General features: G+C 36.4%; 1 protein-coding gene across 1 annotated transcript; it reads right to left on the reverse strand.

The window, feature by feature from the left end:
• Positions 1-4,318: 4,318 nt before the first annotated feature.
• Positions 4,319-18,420, reverse strand: IK (IK cytokine). Its single transcript, XM_087961013.1, has 20 exons — positions 18,319-18,420; positions 15,569-15,635; positions 14,554-14,646; positions 14,000-14,059; positions 13,543-13,710; positions 13,344-13,458; positions 12,607-12,678; positions 12,464-12,509; positions 11,814-11,977; positions 11,613-11,721; positions 11,194-11,233; positions 10,658-10,865; positions 9,859-9,877; positions 9,270-9,350; positions 7,463-7,541; positions 6,767-6,824; positions 5,907-5,995; positions 5,341-5,449; positions 4,875-4,909; positions 4,319-4,590 (listed from the first exon to the last, which is right to left on the reverse strand). The coding sequence occupies exons 1-20, from the start codon at positions 18,332-18,334 to the stop codon at positions 4,563-4,565; spliced, it is 1,656 nt and encodes a 551-aa protein (XP_087817139.1). The 5' UTR covers positions 18,335-18,420; the 3' UTR covers positions 4,319-4,562.
• Positions 18,421-20,098: the final 1,678 nt, after the last annotated feature.

A 20,098-nucleotide genomic window follows, 5' to 3' on the forward strand; every position in this document is an offset into this window, starting at 1 on the left:
AATGTGATATGAAATGAAGGAGCACAGTAATAGTCTTTGGGCCTTTTAGAGTACCTAGAATGAATGAGAACAATTACTATCGAATATCTGCTTAAAAGAACTTCATAAAAATTACAGTTATTATGATTTTTTTTAAACTTTCCTGTCCATAGTTTTATCCTTGAGCGTACATTTTGCATTTTGTAGATTCTTTTTGGAGAATCCAGCTTATCAACTCCAAAAACCATTATGGGTGCAATAATAAAAGTATTATGCGATGCCTCTGATATCTTGGCAGAAAGTTTGTTTTTTGCTAAAATCCCCCTAAATTGCCATTATTCCAGGCTACAAAGGAAATACTGGTACTCGTAATTTTTTTAAGTCATGGCATTGGCAAGTTAGCAGTATCAATACTGATCAGATTATTGCCAATTAAGATTTTAAAACATTTCAATTATATTCACAATGTAAATTTGAATTGTTTAAAATTGCTAATGAGTGGTATATTCAATTTAAAGATTTCATGATTTCACAATTTGTTTCACATTTTAGCTGTATTAGTCATAAGAATATTAAATATACTTCTTGGGTTGTTGAATTATATACCAAAATGTATATGTTTATAATGAATTTATCAAAATGGGTTGTAGCAAAAAATATTATTTCTTTTACAATATATAATAAATTTACTACCTTGAATCACTACTGTTTTATAAAATGGCTCTTTTGCACTGTAAAGATTAATCACTATAACTATCTAATGCTGTATTTAAATGCTAAGTTTTTAAAACATTATGTTTTGCCCTTTTTTACATCTTTGGTATTTTTTCTTTCTATGCTTCATAGTGTCATTAACCTATTGAGCAAGAGGCTTTCTACAGAATAGACAATTTGGTGACACTCCTTTGCTTAGGCTGAAGAATTCATAATCTTTAAGCGCTCCACTTACTAAGCTTGTCTGACCTGTCACCGCAGAGGTAATATAGTAATTGCTGCTGTCCATACAAGGAAACAGATGGTTTCTATTAATGAGAAATTAGAAATTTTTTTGATCAGACTAGTTTTCAGAACACAATTGATTAATAGATTTGGGATCAGTACAAATTTCCCATCTTTTTCCTGAATAGCAATAGCACTTAAGATTTATATACTGCTTCACAGTGCTTTACAGCCCTTTCTAAGCGGTTTACAGAGTCAGCATATACCACCGCCTCCCAACAATCTGGGTCCTTATTTTACTGACCTCGGCAGGATGGAAGGTTGAGTCAACCTTGAGCCTGATGAGATTCGAACTGCCAAATTGCAGTCAGCTGGCAGTCAGAAGTAGTCTGCAGAATGCATTCTAAACACTGCACCACCACAGCTCTTTTTAGATAGTAGATGGTATGTAGATGCTTTAATCATGTGTTTAAATCTTTATCTGTTTTCATTCCCTTTATTTGGTACCATATAATCAAATTTCTGCCCTGAAAACACAAAGTTAAATTCCTACTTAGCAATTACCAAATTTTAGATGGCTCATGAGGTAGTATGGATATACATAGTTAATAATTCTATTTCTCCTATAAATATTTAGCCAACCATTGCTTCTTTTTATGTGAGGCACAATGATAATTAGATTTTGAATAAATGTTTCAGTACCATTATAGATGATATAACCAAGTCACAAAACTCTATAGGTAGTCTTCCACTTACAACAGTTCATTAATGACCGAAGTTACAATGGCACTGAAAAAAGTGATTTCACATTTATGACCATGCAACATCCCCATGGTCATGTGATTTACATTTGCATGCTTGACACTCACATTTATAATGGTTAGTGTGCCGGCATCATGTGATCACCTTTCTCAACTTTCTGACAAGCAGTGAGGAAAGCAGATTCACTTAACACCCGTGTCACTAATTTAACAACTGCAGTGATTCACTTAACAAATATGGCAAGAAATGGGACAAAACTCAACACATTTATCATTAAGCAACATAGATTTGGGGCTCAATTGTGGTCATGTTAAAAGCTACCTGCATTTCATTTGTTTACTAAAATAATCTAGTCAATATACATGTCATGCCCCTTGTGGAGACTGACTCTGAGGGAGAGGAAGAACAGCCGACAGGGAATGGAAGTGTGGCTCCAGAGGTTGTGGAGGAGGCTGGGGAAGGGCAGAGGCCGGCTGAGCAGTCAGAGAACCCAGGCCCATCCCCTATCCATCCTAGGACACGCAGCGAGACGATAAGGGAGAGACGTGGTCTACGTGGGAGGAGAGGGCCTTGATCCTCTTCATGGGCTGCAGGTGTGAGAACTGCGTAAGAGTTTGGACCTGCGTTCTCGCAAACGCTGGAGACAAAGCATATTTTGGTTTGAGGTTATCTTGGTTGGCGTCCTTCCAACAGACTGTGCCTTGTTATCTCCTTGAATTTGGTAAATACTTCCGTTGTGGAAATTTCATCATTGTAGTTTGTTTGGTTTTTATTTTCACCTCTATCTGCTCATTAAATTAGAACTGTATTGCTTTCTTTTGAAGATTATTTTTGAAAATATTTTGTCTCCAACTGAGAATTATTGAACAGTGGGGCCAAGTTGGAGGCATTAAAGGACATTTATTTACGTTTTGGATTTTGTTACGTTTGTGTTACATTCTGGGTCATCACAATACATTTAAAATGTATATCCAAATGTTCAATCAATAAAGTCCACTAGATTGTGGTCTAAAATTGTAACAGCCTCTGTGTCACATGTTTCAACTTTAGACATCAAAGATTGCCAAATTCTGTTTTAATTCGTATATATTAGGAACATGTTTGAATTTAAAAGATATAATCCAAAATTTTATTTAATTACCAGTATATTTATTATATACTTCATGTAAAGATCATGTATTTGTTTTGAAGAATCTTTGGTTGGACTGTAATAATTCATGAATGCTGATTGACAATTATCTGACTATAGATATTAAAAAGCAACCTTTTCATCATATAATGAATTCTACAATTAGCTTAGAAAACATGAGAATTAGCATTTCCGTTAACCCCAACCTGGTTTCTGTAAAAGCCATTTATCTTTAGAGAGATGACAGTAAGGAACTGCATATCTATTTTCATAAGATAGTTTTTATTTAATTGATACTTTTGTTAGAGTGGGTACCCCACTTATTAAAAAACAACACGTGAAACAGCTTTTTTCTTCACACTTGTTGACATTGTGTAAATCAAGAAGAAAATGGGCATTTTATCTTGATGACTTAATCCAGAGACTAGGTTCTTACAAAAGTTTCTAAGAGTGGTTCTTATGAATGACTGGGCTTCAATATTTGGGAGACAAAATACTGAATTTTTTTCACACAAGTGTACTTATCTCACACATTTACCGTTTAATGACTGTGATTTATTAAATATGTAGAAAATAGCAAAACTGACAAAAATTAATCTTTAACTATTGGAATCCAACAACAAATAGGAAAATTTGCAGAGACATTATCAGAAAGCTTAAGAATGGAAAGCTGTAAAACCAATCTTTAAAAATTATTAGTTGGGATTAAACAACTGATATATTCAGTGCTAATTCTGTAAATCCTTCAGTGGAAAGTATTATGGCTTCTTCATTCATGATCATTAAACAAATATTTGCATTGTTTACTCCTATATTTAATCCTAAATTGGATTAATATTTCTATTATTAGCTTTAAGGATTTAATTGTGGCAATTTACTTCATTTAATTAAAATATTTGCATCATATTGTTATTTATTATTGCTACTGGGAATCCAAACATATAGTTAAAACAGTTCAAAAAACATAAACTATGACATGGCAATCCAGACTAAAAATAACCATACTAATAAAATCTTAGAGTGCTCTAACAGGGGTCTCAAACTGCGTCACATGCAGGCCACACCCACCCCGGCTCTGCAAAGGCAAAAAAGATTGCGATACATCAAGTGATGTCACGTGATGCGCTTGAGTTTGAAACCCATGATCGAGGAACACTGTCTCCGGGTTTGGAATAGAGCTAGGTCTTAAGGGAATTCTGAAAGCCAAGGGGAAAGGATGCTGTTGGGAGGGCAGTGGCAGAGAAGGCGTATTTCCTTGGTCCCACAAGATGACAATGTTTGAGGGAGTACAAGACAGGCAGAAACTATCAGAAATAGTAAGTAACAATGGAGACCAAAGGATTTTTCCTAATAGGCAGAATATGCTATGTAAGCTTATATCAGGCTGTATTTCTATATAGCAAACACTAGAACATTCATATTGCTTTCTGTATAAAGACCCCCTCCTCCCAAATCGTACCTGTCCCATATTGCCATGCATGCAAGGAACACAGTAAGAACTCTGTAATATAAACATTAGAACATTTTTTTAATTGCAGTACAAATCCAAAGTGCAAGCCCCTGGGCAACATGTGCTGTAGACAAGGAAAAAATCATCTAAAAAGTTTCATTGCAATCAGGTGCTGCCCTTCATATTCCCATATAAGCAGGAAGCAAGGTGGGCTTGTTTCAGTGACTATTCCATCAGAATAAAATCTCCACTAGAGTTGAGCTTTCGGAATACAACTGAAGGAATCAGAACCTCCTGGCAGCTTCAGTATTTTGGTCTCTTCACCTCAACCCTGAAATTACAGACGTTTATATGAAATGCAGTAAGATGGGGCACTTTAGCAGAAACGACACACACAGACAAAACATACAGTACTAAAGACAAAGCATATCTAAGAACAAAAAATGCAGAAGGTAAAGTAATTAATATTCTTCAGACCACACATGTATCTCCTGCCACAAATAAGTAGCTGGAATTTGCTGAATACACACAAGATAACACATATAAGGTAGAGTTGGCTTCATGAGTACTTTTCACATCACATTAAACTTTTCAAGTGAAAACAATTATACTAACCCATCAGCCTCCATCTTCTTTCTTTTTTCAATGATCTGCGAAGAGAATACAGTAACTGTATTGTGGATATGATATTAAATCATTTATTTTGGGGGGAACGCCTAACTTTGAAGCAAAAGATCATGTGAATAGCAGAAAAATCAAATAGACCAGCTGCTTTCTGGTAGAATGAATACTGATTCTATTGCACACATGAAAAAGTTTAGTTTGCTCCCACAATATAGAAAACTTTTAGGCATCAGAATTTTGATCATAAACAAGCTATTAGGTGTCACATTCTTACTGAAAGCCCTGACACAGAATTGAAGGGACCTAAAAATATAGCCTATTTCTATGCAGGAAACTGAATGAAATAGCAGAACACAATCCTTTCCAAATCTTAAAACCTGTAAGGTATGTGTGTAAAACCTTAAAGTACAACCTATGGTGGACAAAACAAATGTTAAATATAGCTTAAGATGCTTACTGCACTAATCTTTTTCCACTGCCGATCTAGTTCAGCTTTGTCATTGGTCTCTTTGAAACGACGTGTCTTACGACCTTCAGACATCTTGATTCCATACTGGAACGCTGCTCTAAAATAAGAGAAACAAGTTAAGTACAGATGGGGAATTTGTGATTCAACTAGTTTGATGCAAAAATCTAAGATATACTTTCTCAGCTCTATTACATGAGGCATCTTATGAAGCATTCTACAATACATAGGAGGAATTTAAGTGTAATAATTTTAATTTAATTTAATTAACTTAATATGGCTACCCATTCCAGAAAACTCTGGGTGGGTTATAAAATCCATAAAGAGTAAAATAATTAAAAACCACAAACAGGAAGTCCAGACTGAAACAAATAGAACAACAAACAATGCAATACAAATAATATGATGGGGGTACAACTAATATATCACATCATGTTAACCCTTGACCTGGGGACAAAGACAAGTCTTAAGGGTTTTTTGGAATCCTATCACTTATAAATAATATATCCTATAATACCATCTAACTTCCTACTCTTAACAACTACTAGCAAACTCACTTGGGTAAAGCCTCTTTGTTATTCATATACTCGCTATATTCTTCTTGTGTGTCGAAGTCCCAGCGACCCAGAGGTCCTTTTTTGTTTCCCTTGGGGAAGGAGATAAAGACAAATTATGTAGTAAAAAGAATTGTACCGCTTTAGGCTGAAAGTAAAGGAAACTGTTTTTCAATGCTCCATATTTTAGAATACTCAATCATTAATTTTGCTGCAGAAAAAGTAAACAAAATGTTAGCTTCCAAGAATAAAGTATCCAGACTATAGACTTTTTGCAGTGGGTATGCATACACATACACACATAGCATTACAATATTTTATCTCACATGGTAAAATCCATTGTGGCACCTTATCCAACTGCAAGTGAGGTTAGAAAGTTAAAGCTGTCAGGTTCCCATGAAAAAACTTCAAGGTAAATATACACTAGACAAACCCTGATCCATTGGGTTAGCTTTCCAGATCTATTTCCTTATCAGATTCTACAATGCTTTCAGCAATGACAGAGCTTCTAATGTACTGCCTTCACTACAAAAAATCTTAAATACTCAGGGAGATATTCAGAGATGTATCTGCCTTGAAAATAACCCATGTTGAACTGAACAGCACAATTGACCACATGAGGTGGTTTTTGACATTTTGTATTGTCATAAAATGTTTTATAAAATTTGCCAAATTTCAAATGGCATGAGAGTAATGGATTCTGAATTTTGACAGCGATCTATAAGTTAGTCCATTTGAGGTACCTTGTTGCCCTATGCCAAGTTAAAGGTTACACACAAACCTGTAGTTTTAATAGTATACAGATTCCAAATGATTCATTATGGAAATATTACACTATAGAAAAATACTTATCGATGGTATACCTGATCCATTTTACTATAATCTACTTCTTCATCACTATCCACAGCCATGGCATCCATTCTAGGAAAAACACAAAATTGGCAGTAATTATATTTACAATCCCATTCAAAGTTATATTTTGAGATACAGCAGTAAGAAATCTGGAATTCTCTGCTTAGTTTATAGATTGTATATACATGGTAAAATCTAATACTGAAAAATTGGACTTCAATCAGCATCTACATCTACAGCAGTAGACTATTACAAAGTTATATTCTCCTAGCCTATTACTCTGCCCAATTACTCAGTTGAGTAACAAATGCATTTTGCATGTGTATGTGTGTGTATACATGCTGATAGAAAACTTTAGTTGCAGGACAGTTTTGAATATCCACAAACTATTTAACTTTATTATCTAGATTTTACTGATTACTTAGTATAAGATCAAATATTTTCCAAGCTTGTGTATATGATAATGAATTAGCCCCATCAACCTCTGGTCCTGACATTTTAAATAAATAAATGTTTTATTTTGTCAAAATTATTTGCCAAGAAAATGTGCCTGGCCCTTGAGCCAAAAAAAATTCACATTCCTGATCTGAATTTTTTTTTTAATTTGAAATTTATGTTCCACTATTCCAAAATTTTTAAAAAAACTTGATGTTATTTCTATTCCTATATCAGTAATCCTCTGAATGTTGAATACATAATATTCTTACGTTGCAGGGTAGCATTCAGCATAGCTGTTTAGCATTCCAAAAAAATCACCAACTTGCTTTTTATCTTCAGCCTTTTTTAATGTTTTAAAGGATAAGGAACAAAAGTCTTGAAAAGGACAAGATTGTCTCTACCTAATAAGCAAGCACCATGAATCCATGAGACTAAGCAGAATAAAAAGGTCTTAAGCTGTTCAGAGTCAGTATTTTCTTTCTCACAAGCTTTAGTAACGCACACATCAATTTCACTGGAGCCAAATACCTCTTCCAGTCACTCCACTGGAAATAATAGGTAGCTCTCAACATACAACTAGAATGAAGCCCGGAATTTCTATCCTAAGTCATAACAGTTGTAAGTCATGGTACCCATATGACTGGCCCAATTTTCTAACTTTTTTGCAGCAGTTCTTAAGCAAATACTGTGGTTTTTAAGTGAATTGCTGTGTACCTATGGGTGTTTTCTGCTGGAAACTGGACAAAAAGCCCATAAATTGTGGTCACATGACTATAGAACACTGTGACCAGCTATAAAGGTGTGCTGCTTGCCAAGTGCCTAAAATGCAATCATGTGAGGGGATATGCAACTGTCAGAACTTTGGAACTGGGTTGTAAGTAGCTTTGCGGGGGTTCCTTTAACTTTAAAAGATCACTAAGCAATTGGTCATTAAACAAGGATTATATATTTCCATAGAACATATATGTATAATGGCAGTCCTTGACTTATAACCATTGATATAATGATCATTCAAAATTATGACAGTGCCGAACAAAGGGACTTGCAACTGTGGCCAAAGTTATGGCCGCTGCAACACCCCTGCAGTCATGTGAAAATTTGGATGCTTGGAGCCCACCTGCACTTATAACTGCATGGTTACTGCAACTCCCCTGCTTCTGTCTATCTCCCTGATCCCCACTCTATGTTCTGTGGTACAATCCTGACATAGAGGCCAAGGCCTTCAGCAGTCTCAGCCAACGGTTCCCACTCTTAGGCCTCAATTTCAATCCCAATACTGCCTCTACCATAGAGAATTGCTTTCTCAAGCCCCATACTGTAGCCAGCCACACCAGCACCAATCGGCCCCATGATGTGGGAAATGAAAAGAAAAAGGGGGGGAAAGCTTCTGAAGTATTACTAGACTGGCTCCTACCCTTTTCTATGCTGACAATCAGAAGCAGGGGAAAAACAACTGAAGATTGGTAGCATGTAGCTGGCCACAGTGTGGATCTTTAGACAGTATTTCTCAACAACAGTGGCAGCACCGGGGCTGAAGTTGAAATTCGGGGACGGCAGCAGCTGGCCAAGGTTGCTGAAGAGCCCAGACCTCTATTCCTGGCAATGTCACTGAATGCTGCATTGTAAGGTTGGCCTGGGCTGGCTGAGGCTTCCTGAAATGGTTGGTTTTGTACTGCACTACAGCACCTACCCAAACTCACATAGATCTACACTGGCCTCCTAGGGCCTCTCCCACTCCTGAAACACCTTTGCATTCTTTACTGGGACTCTTCCATTTAACAATTTGCAAGATTCCTTAATGACTGCAACCTGGAGTGCCAGGATTGCAGTCATTGAGCAAAGCAGTCGTGTAAGGTCTCTCTTAACAACTACTTCAATGAACCACCAAGATTCTGGTTTCAAATGTCATCTTAAATCTTGGACTACAGGTGTTCTTTTGGAGCTTTCCCAAGATACAAGAGCAAAGTATTTTTTAAATAAACGTTGGAATTTATATAGAAGACAACTGTTTTACTAAAAACCCCACAGCAGCTGCTAAACCTAGAATCTCTCATTCAGTATATAGATGTAAAGGATATGGTTCTGTCCCTTCCCAGCCAGTAGCACCCGCAAACTTTTCATTGATTGATTTAATCAACTCTTTGGCTGAGCCAGGTCCTGAAAAAAGGAGAAAGAAGAAAGAAATTACTGACCAGTCTAACAGAAACAACACTGTTCTAGCTGAATCTTATTGAAAACTAAAAGGAAATAAGGAGACATAAGAGATCCTCTTGATTGGGTGTCATTACTGCATAGAGATTGAAACCACTAAATTAGAAGGCCACTGCAAAACGTAAGGGATATAAAAAAGTCAGTGTTGGCTTATTGTGATATATAAAGCAGCCTTTAAATTCACCACAAATAAGGAAATAATCATACAAGAAAACCAAAATAAATTTTTAAAAATCTTTCTAGCATGGCTAACCAACAAGCTAAAAAAAGAATCCCAGTCATACTGCATTAGATTTTCTAAATATTCAGTGGAGATAAATCTCTAGTGATATTGAATGATTGTGATAAAATTTGTTTCTTCTTAAATCTGCAATTGCAGAGATATTTTGTTTAACAATCATATTTTTCCTGCTTGCAGCCAGTTTTTTAAATCAAGGTTAAGGTAAGAACTTACCTTTGTCTATATCATTAGGCTAAATGGAGAAAAGAAAATGAACACATTAATCTCAAAATAAACAATCAAGATGAAGGCTAGTTACTTAACACAAGATAAGCTATGTTCCATTAATTCAAAAGATGCATATAGTGCAGAATTTTGTCCTGATGTGCCAGGTACTGATAAGAACCCAAACGTTCATGTACTTCTGCAACTAGCATCTGAGAACTACTTGTGAATAAAGTGAAATACTACAAGACCGTTATTTCTATAATTTTACTGACAATTTTGTACAATTTAATTCACTGTTTCCATTTAATTATTGCAACCTCATTAAGATTACAAAAGATTTCAAAATTGTTTTGGAATGGTAATACACAGTTCTGATAAAGAGCCACAAAAAACCACAATAGCTGTGATGGAATATCACCTGCAGGAGCAGTGCGGGAAGAGTTTTGGCAATAGAGAGCTCTCCCAGATAGAGGCCTGGACAATCCCATACTGGATGGAGAAGTGGGGGGAGAAAGAGGCTCAGAGTAACTATACCCTAGAATCTCTTAGGATACATCTCTAATAGGTTAGAAAGTTATAGTTTTAGTTTGGCAAGATCCTGTCCATTAGGTGTAAGAAAGTAAAAAATTAAACTTAATTGAATTTTGGGCCTGACAAAGTCTCAATTTTATGCGATAGATGATAGATAGATAGATAGATAGATAGATAGATAGATAGATAGATAGATAGATAGATAGATAGATAGATAGATAGATAGATATAGAAAGATAGGCAGGCAGGGAGGCAGGCAGGTAGACGTGCTTACCTCATCATCAGCTTTAGGTTTCTCAAAGTAGCTGTGCCTCTTCTTCTCCTCTTCACGTTCCCTTTCTCTCTCCCGTTCCCGATCTCGTTCATGTTCCCTGTCTCTCTCTCTCTCCCGTTCTCGGTCCCGTTCCCTGTATCTCTCTCGTTCCTTTTCTCGTGGCACTTTTGCCGCCGACGGTACATAATCACCAATATCTTCAAAAATACTTTTCATCAGACAAGCACATATTAAAAAAGCAAAACATAAAATACATACATGTAAGTCTCAGAAAATGGCATAAGAATCTTGCCAGGAGAATCACTGATCATAAATTATTATTTTCTATTAAACATTTTTCTCCCAAGATGGTGATATCTTCTTTTTTAAACAATTCAGCCCCTACAACCTGAAGGGGGAGCCAAATTAATTCACTTGTCTGTTCCTTCCAAACTGAGGACCATGCAAGAATGCAGCAGCTTCCTGAAAACAGTTCCAAATACAATGAGAAGGCTCCAACTCTGAAGGAAAAGCACTTGATGTATCCATATACTTACCTCATGTCTGCCTCTGGGGGTTTCTTCTCATCCAGTTTCCCTACAAATAGAGAGAAATCAGACTATACTTACTTCTATACCCATGATACATTATTTCTTTTAGGAGCTAAAATGTTTTTGCAAATGTCTTGTAGCATTTTATCAATAGTGCATTTTTATATGATACCCAACTTATGTTAATCTTTTCACTCTTTGATCATGCAAGTGTCTACTCCACAGATTGAAAAAGAAATAATCTCCATCTTAAACACATTTTCCATACTAATGTGAAACATCAAACTATAGGGCAATGTAGAATCTAAGTTTTGTACTCAGTTACTATTCTAACATTAATCAAATATTAACAAATGTTCATTTTTAATGCTGTTCATCATGGAAAGCGAGATATGCAAATCTGAGTTCTAAAAACATATGCTTACCTTTATCCTTTTTCTTGAGTTTTTTATTACGAGTGCCTTGCCTCAGATATGAAAGAATCTGAGTCAGTTTACTAATTACAATATCATTTGTAGTCAATGTGGTCTGGGCCTGGAAGGATAAATCACAGGAATCACTACTTTGATAGCTCATATACAACTGCCTTGCTCATAAAGCATTACCACAGCAATTAGATCAATTACCTCCATGGTTGGACAATCAGCCTTACTTCTAATCAAAGTTGTGGGAATATCTGTGTCAGCATACTCATCATCAAGATCCACCACATAAGCCATTCGTCCTGGCAGGAAGAGCTCATTCCGCTCATACACCTTGTTCCTGAATAGCATCCGATAGATGTTACGGCCTAGCAAAAAAGAGGATTCATGAATATGCCACTATTCACACAATACATTAAGCTAAATAAGCCACAGTATGTTTTTATGATATTGTCAGAACTAGAACCAAGACACTGCAGCCATTGCTCTGATCAGCCATTCTTTAAAGCACATAAACCTAAGCCTAGAAAAAAAAATACTTTCACCCTCGGGTTATTGAAGAACTCATAGAAGCAGGATAAACTTGCTCACAGTACATGTTTGTAACATTTTATTTTAGGTAAACATATATATAATTGTTGGACTAAGATTGAGATGATTCAAGTTCACTCTCAAAACTCTCAAGTTCACTGGGTGACTGAATGGGTCACTCTTTCAGCCAGACCTACATCTCAGGGTTGTTGTTGGACAGGAAAAAAAATGGAAGGAAGGCATTATATATGTTAACCACAAGCATTTGAAGAAAAAATAGAATGTAAATCTAATAAATCAATAAAATGTTTGAACAATCTTACCCAAACGAGTCTTGAATTCAATTTTGTTTTCTGGATCTTCATCCTTCATCCTAAAAAGGAAGCAATGAAATACACTTGAGTAACTGGGCTACTATTTTTTCAGCCTAAAAGCTCATAGGTCAGAACTCTCTCATCCCTACTTACTTAGTTTCTTTTTGAGGCTTTTCCATTAGTTCTTCTTCCTCTTTTTCTTTGCTGGCAATCTCTGCCCGTACCTGAACAGAAATAACATTTTCTTTAAAATGGTATGATTTTACAAATATAGACTCCCAATAGATTAGATAAAATAGGAACAGACTGCTGGCTCCCAACAGCTCTTCACCAGTCTGCAGATCTGAATCCACCATTTTCCACCACCACCCAGCTGGTCAGCTAAAACAAACTTTATAACTTACAAGGAAGTTTAAAATATCTCCCTGCATAATAGCCTTGTTTACTATTTACTTACTGTTATTAGCAACCAAGAAAAAAACAATCTTCCATGCCCTCAGGACTGCTGAGGCAAGGAAGGTTAAGGAGAGGGGGAGAAGTAAGTAGGGGCAAATGGGAAAAAAGGCTATTTAGATGTTTAATGCAGGTATTTCATACATGAAATGTATGTATTCTATGCAAAATATGTAACTGACATAATATACTTTAGTAGCAACCACTGAAAAACAGTGGCCTGAAAGCCCCGAACAAATTCTCAGATTCTTGATTTCAAACAATTTCTGCAATAACATAATTGGGAAGAAGAGGCATTACAATCCAAAATAGGAAAAATTACCAAAAAATACACCCGTAGATATTTGGAATATTTTTAGGTAGAACAGCAGCAAAAATAATGTCAAGAATTTCTTAAGATGTGAATTGTCTATGCACTGTTGCATTTCTGGCTCACCTTCTGCAACAAAGCAAAATCAAGACCCTTCACCAAGTGAGTGTGTTCCATGTCACCACCCAAGAATTTGGACTCCTGAATCAATTGCCGCCTCTTTTCTGCTGCTGATTTATCCCTAGAACAATAAAAATAAGTGGTTTTAAGGTAAGCACTACATTGTACTCCCAGTCAAAATGGCAGTAACTGTGACTGTACTCACGCCTCTGCAGTGGGTCCCACTGCCCTGTAATTGGCAGTTGTACTGATTAGTTCTGTTTCTTCATAATCTTTGTTGACACCATCACGTCTTTCCTTGGCACGGTCTCTGTATTTCTCAGCCAATTCCCTCTCTCGCTCAATCTCTTGCTGACGTAGTTTTGCATAATAGCTGACATTTTAAAGAAGAAAAAGACCAAAATAAATTAGGAATACCAATACATGGTATTCTAAGAATACTTTTTTAACACTAGTAATGCTGATTGCCACTTTCCTTTGTTTCATCATTAACCTAAACCTACATTATTCATACAGAGAAATAATATATATATTGTCTGATTTATATTAAGTACTAAAAGAGAAGCAAAATTATTAGCTCCATTTATCCAGCAATATGATTCTTCCTCCAGTTCAAAAATGCATTAGCTCTTTTGGAAACTTCAGGAACTAGTCTCTATTACCTTTTTTTCTTTCTCCTGCGAGCAGCTGGATCTTCATCTTCATTGTACTCTCTGGGCATTCTAAAAAGAACAAAAATAAAAATGTTCTTAATATCCTATGATTAAACTGCAATAAAATTTAAACTCTAATTTCAAAGTAATATTAGTAATAATGAAATTTTATTCCTTATTCACTTCAGAGGAAACCATAAATGCCTTCAACAAAAATGCTTTCAAAATAATAACATCATGTAGGCAGTTTATAGAAAGTAATACATCTTACTTTTCAGGATTCCTACATGGATAAAATGTACATGACTTCTCTGAAAAACATTACTATTTTTTGCAAATTCTATTTATTCAAGTAGCCTAGTCTTGATTTTAGCATTTATTTAGTGTATGTGTGTGTGTGTGTGTATTTCAATTATTTTGACATATACATTATGCATGCATTTATTTTGTAGATAACACAAGATTAAGTTAGAACTAGTATAAGATGTCAACTAAAATATAGTTGGCAAATTGGTAAAATAAATACATTTTTGATAAAAAAAATACAAACATTGCATGCTTACTCATGATGGCGAGATTTTGAAGGTGGTGCAGATGTTGGTGTTGCCCGTGGAGTCATAAGAAGCTTACGAAAGTCTTCATTGGTCAATTTAGACCTATCACAAAAACAATTGCTTATAAAAGAGCATAAAAACAGAATACTACTGACTATCATTATTCATTAAATTTGTATGCCACCTGACTCTAAATGACTCTGAAAAAGTTAAAGCATTTGAAATACTGCAAAAATGTGGAACTCATAGTACATAACTTATTAAGAAAAACTAAATGCCCCTATACAATATTCAATTACTATACCCATATACTATATATAGATTTGCCACAATCCCTGCTAGTGAGAAAAAATACTTTGTGATATCCCATGATTTGCCCACTGCAAATTATAGCATAAAAATTGGTAAGAAAAAACAGATATAGAAAAAAATCAAAAAGCATAATACATTATTGCACCTTGTTTGCTTGGTCATTTTATTTCATTATTGAAAGTACACTGGATAAAATGCCATTATCTATCATCTATCTATCTATCTATCTATCTATCTATCTATCTATCTATCTATCTATCATCTATCTATTTTTTACTTATTAAATTTGCTTGCCATCTTGCTGTAAGGCAACTCTAGGCAGCTTACAACATTGAACACTGTTTTGGCTCTTTGTAATTTCATTAGCTAATATACACAAGTTTTTACTGGCAAATGTAGTCCAATCAGCACTGACAAAGATCCTTCCCCTTACCTTCCACTGCACCTTTGTTTAATGAGAAAGCTTGCTTTTCCTCCAGGTATAAACTGGAGATAGAAGCGGGGATTAATAAAGTGGTACTGCTAAGATTTTGCATTCCACATAAGTGTGAGAACAATTGGCAATCTTCAAAGTTCTATGTATAGGATACCGAAACCCTATTGTTAAATTTGGAGGAAAATGTGGTTGGTTTCCTAAACAACGTATATGAAACAAAATTGGTCTGTAATACTGAAAAATATATCTTAAAATACAATTAAAAGCTCTACTCACTGATGAAAAGAATGAGAATCATCCACATCATGCCCATCTGGGGCTAAAGGGTTGGAGAACGGCTCACCTAAAATGAGAATTATAAGTCAACATAACATATCTGAAAGAGAAGTATGCATTTCAGTCAAACAATTTATTGTGACATTTTTCATACATAAGTAAAATATCTGAAGAGAAATAATACCAAGAAATACCTCATATTCAACTGATTTTCAGCCAGTTCCCATGTGTAACAGTGTGGAAAAATTAAGAGATTCAAGAAATTGCTCAGAACAATATTAGCTTTCTTACAGACTACAAACCATTCTGTGAAACCCAGCAGAAAGGTACAGCGATAACAGAAACTACATTTTTTCCTTCTTAATTATTCCAAATTTAAACCTTCTCAAATATAAAGATCTCTTCTCAATTGAATTTTTCTTCATAACACATGGTCTTTTTATTTTGTGCATAAAATGTGTTATCTGTAGGAATATTAACATTTGTGTCTTAGAATTTCTACCAATTTTTTTTCAAAATTTTCCCTAAGAAATTGCAACCAAAGATATACCATTATTTTCTATGCAAGGAAAATCAAAGGAATAGCACAAAGAAATATGATCGTATATAGTTATTTGGAATTGCTTCAGGATTCCTTGAAGACAGAAGAAACAGGGTGGCCATGTTTAGAAAAATCAAGAGGTAAAGTAAAATATAAAAGTGTGAAAAAAAATTCCCAGTACACACAAAACTTTTGGTTTTCACCAGTCCATAAAAATGTAAAATAGTAAGAATTAGAAACTGATCATATTCAATTTTGAAATTGTAATTGAACAGCTGCTATATGTAAGTAACTCCTGCTTTTCGCTTCATTTTTACTTCAGGTTTCCCCACTGAAAATTAGCCTGTTTTATATCCAACTAGCTGATAACCCGGCATTGCCCGGGTATTTATTTATCCCAATCCTGTAAGAGAGGAAAATCCTATAGTCGGGACTCATGCTGTTGTACTGTCGCACAGCGCCACAATTCTTCTATTCCTCCACAAGAGGGAGCACTGTGAAGCTGTTACCATGGTAGAAACCATTTTAAAGCACACCCCCGCCAGGGGTATTAGGGGTGTCTTACTCCCCACAGTATTTGTTTCCAGAGGGTAAGTCATCCGTTAACCAAGTTTGACCAAGTATGTGTATGTGTATGTGTGTATGTATATGTATGTGTGTATGTATGTATGTGTGTGTGTGTGTGTATATATATATATATATATATATATATATATATATATATATATATATATATATATATATATATATATATATAATAAAAATATAAATATATTACATACATACATACACACACACACACACACACACACACAGGTATTACATGTATGGCATTCAGCTTTGTTCTGGTATTTTCCCACATCATGTAGTTGTGCTTTTAAAGTTGTGGACGTTTGGCAGAATCTCATCTGCCATCATCAGGCTGATGAGAGCACAACTACAATGACGTGGGAAAATACCGAACAAAGCTGAATGCCATACATACATACATACATACATATATATAATATAGGAAGAAAGAAAAGGAAGAAGAGAAGAGGAGGAGGAACAGGAGGAGGTGGTGGAGGAGGAGAAGGAGGAGGAGAAGAAGAAGAAGATATAGTACTGTACAGAGGAAAGTATAGAATTCTTTATTGGCCAAGTGTGATTGGACACACAAGGAATTTGTCTTAGTGCAAATGCTCTCAGTATACATACAAGAAAAGATACATTTGTCAAGAGTCCAGAATCATAAGGTACAACACTTAATAATAGTCAGGGGTACAATAAGCAATCAAATCATACTAGGAAACAGTCAATATAAATCGTAAGGATACAAGGGACAAAGTTACAGTCATACAGTCACAAGTGGGAGGGGATGGGTGATAAGGAGTAATGAGAAGATTAATAGTAATAGTAGTGCAGACTTTGTAATAGTTGAACAGTGTTGAGGGAATTATTTGTTTAGCAGAGTTCAGGAAAAAAATGTCCTTGTGTCTAGTTCTGATGTGCAGTGGTCTATAGCAGAGGTCTCCAACCTTGGCAACTTTAATAAGACTAGTGGACTTCAACTCCCAGAATTCTCCAGCCAGCATAGCTGGCTGGAGAATTCTGGGAATTGAAGTCCACAAGTCTTAAAGTTGCCAAGGTTGGAGACCTCTGCTCTATAGCGTCGTTTTGAGGGAAAGAGTTGAAACCGTTTATGTCCGGGATGTGAGGAGTCTGTAAATATTTTCACAGCCCTCTTTTTGACTCGTGCAGTATACAGGTCCTCGATTGAAGGCAGGTTGGTAGTAACTTTTAGGAAAAGGTGTGGCACGTTTTGCAAGAATTTAGCAAACAAATCACAAATAACAACCCATCGTCGGAATACTGTATTCTTTGCCCATCTGACTCTTTCAAGCTCCCCCCTCCAAAGCTGTAATTAGAATCAACGAGCCCCCCTGCTCCTTGGCCGTCCGTACTTTTCAGAGAGAGGGTCTCTCGTTCATTAGGGATTGCTTTGTTGTACCCCCTCCCAGCCCCCTTTGTATGGATGATCCAGCCCATCGGCCACTCAAGAATAAAACAGGGAAGGGACGGCAAGCTGCCTTAGATCCCTCTGCATATATTCGCTGGCCCTTTATTTGAAAAGTGAGGCCAGCAACAAAAAGTCCGAGGGCATTTCGCCGAGTCCTCCCCACTCCCCCTTCACAACACACCCTCACGCAGGCTTTAAGATGACACTCACTGTCCCGCTCCGGCATTGTCGCTTCTCTTGAGATATAAACGGCTCCGACTGAGGTGACAAACAAGCGTTGCCCCAAGCTCGGCCTCTTTCCCACAAGGCACCGCGCGGGGACGGCACCTTAACCCGAAGTGCACTACGCCGAAGCTCCCAGGGACCTTAGACGTATGTTGTAGTTGATTTATAGACTCGTCGAAATAGGCTATTTCCGGGTTCAGTTTCAGTTAGCCTTTCTTTCAATGATCTCTCATTAAAAATAACAGGCAAATCTAGAACCACAGCAGGTCTATTCAGCAGATTGCAGCAAAAACACCCATTTTCATTCAGTGCATATCAAGTCTTATATTAACACTGAAAAACAGTTACTTTTTGCAGATTGAGGGAACTTTAAATGAACTTTGCTATTTTGTAGGTTGATTTCAATGGCTTTCTGAGTTCTCTGCATAAATGTTTAAAAGCTTAAATGCATCACTTTTTAAAACAACATATAACATTTATAGAGGACTATGCAATATAGACTGCAAAGATACAATCTAGTGATCTTTTGGATTTTGGGTGATCTGAGCCTATCAAGCTCTGTTTGGTTGCTTACAAAAATGTTGATCTGTTTGCTACTGCCTTTGTTTCTACATAGATCAGCCATTCCACCACTGCTCTTCTAATTTTTTGCTGATTTCTACACGTAGTAAACAATCTTAGATCCCAGTACTGTAGAAAGTGCAGAGAAGAGCAACAAAGGAGTCCGGAGGCAAAACAGAAGGAGGAAGGATTGAGGTATATTTAGTCTAAGAGAAGCAGGAGAGGCTGTCTTCAAGTATTTGAGGAGCTGTCACAGACAAGAGGGATTCAACTTATTCTGCAAAGCGCCTGAAAGCAGGATAGGAAGTAATAGGTGGAAGCTAGTAAGAGAGAGATCCAAACTGGAACTGAGGAAAAAAATCCTGACAGTGAGACCAATTAATCAGTGGATGGCTTGCTTCCTGAGGTTGTGGGTGCTCCAGTCTTCAGCAAAAGATTGGGCAGCCATTTGTTCAGTTTCAATAAGGTTTCCTGCCTTGGGCAGGGATTTCGACTAAATGAAAGAACAATCAATCAGAATAGAGCCAAGATCTGGAAGGGACCTTGGAGGTCTCCTACCTAGTCCATTTCATTTCAGACAGGCAGCTGTCCAGTCTTTTCTTACAAACCTCCAGGGATGAAGACCTCCAAGGTCCCTATGATTCGAGTTTTCAGTCCAGAACTTGGGCAGCCGGATACAGCTTTAAATCAATTTTTAAAAAATGAGTTTTGTATCTCTTCAAGCTGTTATAGGTTTGTAAGTGGCAGCAGGTGAAAGATGTTGAGACCTTGGAAAAAGTTCAGAGAAGAGCGACTAACATGATCAAAGGCCTGGAGACTAAACCATATGAAGAACGGCTGCAGATTTTGGGTTTGGCTAGTTTAAAGAAAAGAGGAATTAGGGGTGACATGACAGCAGTATTCCAGTATTTGAGGGGCTGCCACAAAGAAGAGGGGGTCAACCTCTTCTCCAAAGCACCAGAGGGCAGGACAAGAAACAATGGTAGGAAACTAACCAAAGAGAGAAGCAACCTGGAATTAAGGAGAAACTTCCTCACAGTGAGGACAATTAACCAGTGGAAGAGCTTGCCTTCAGACATCCTGTGGGCTCCATCACTGGAGGCTTTTAAGAAGAGACTAGAATAGTCACTTATCTGAAATAGTATAGGTTCTCCTGCTTGAAGGGGGGGGCTGGACTAGAAGACCTCCAAGGTCCCTTCCAGCT

The sequence above is a fragment of the Notechis scutatus genome, chromosome 3 (assembly GCF_049901735.1).
Source record: "Notechis scutatus isolate UNSWTSFEM ecotype Mainland chromosome 3, rNotScu1.2, whole genome shotgun sequence".
NCBI classification, from domain to species: Eukaryota; Metazoa; Chordata; class Lepidosauria; order Squamata; family Elapidae; genus Notechis; species Notechis scutatus.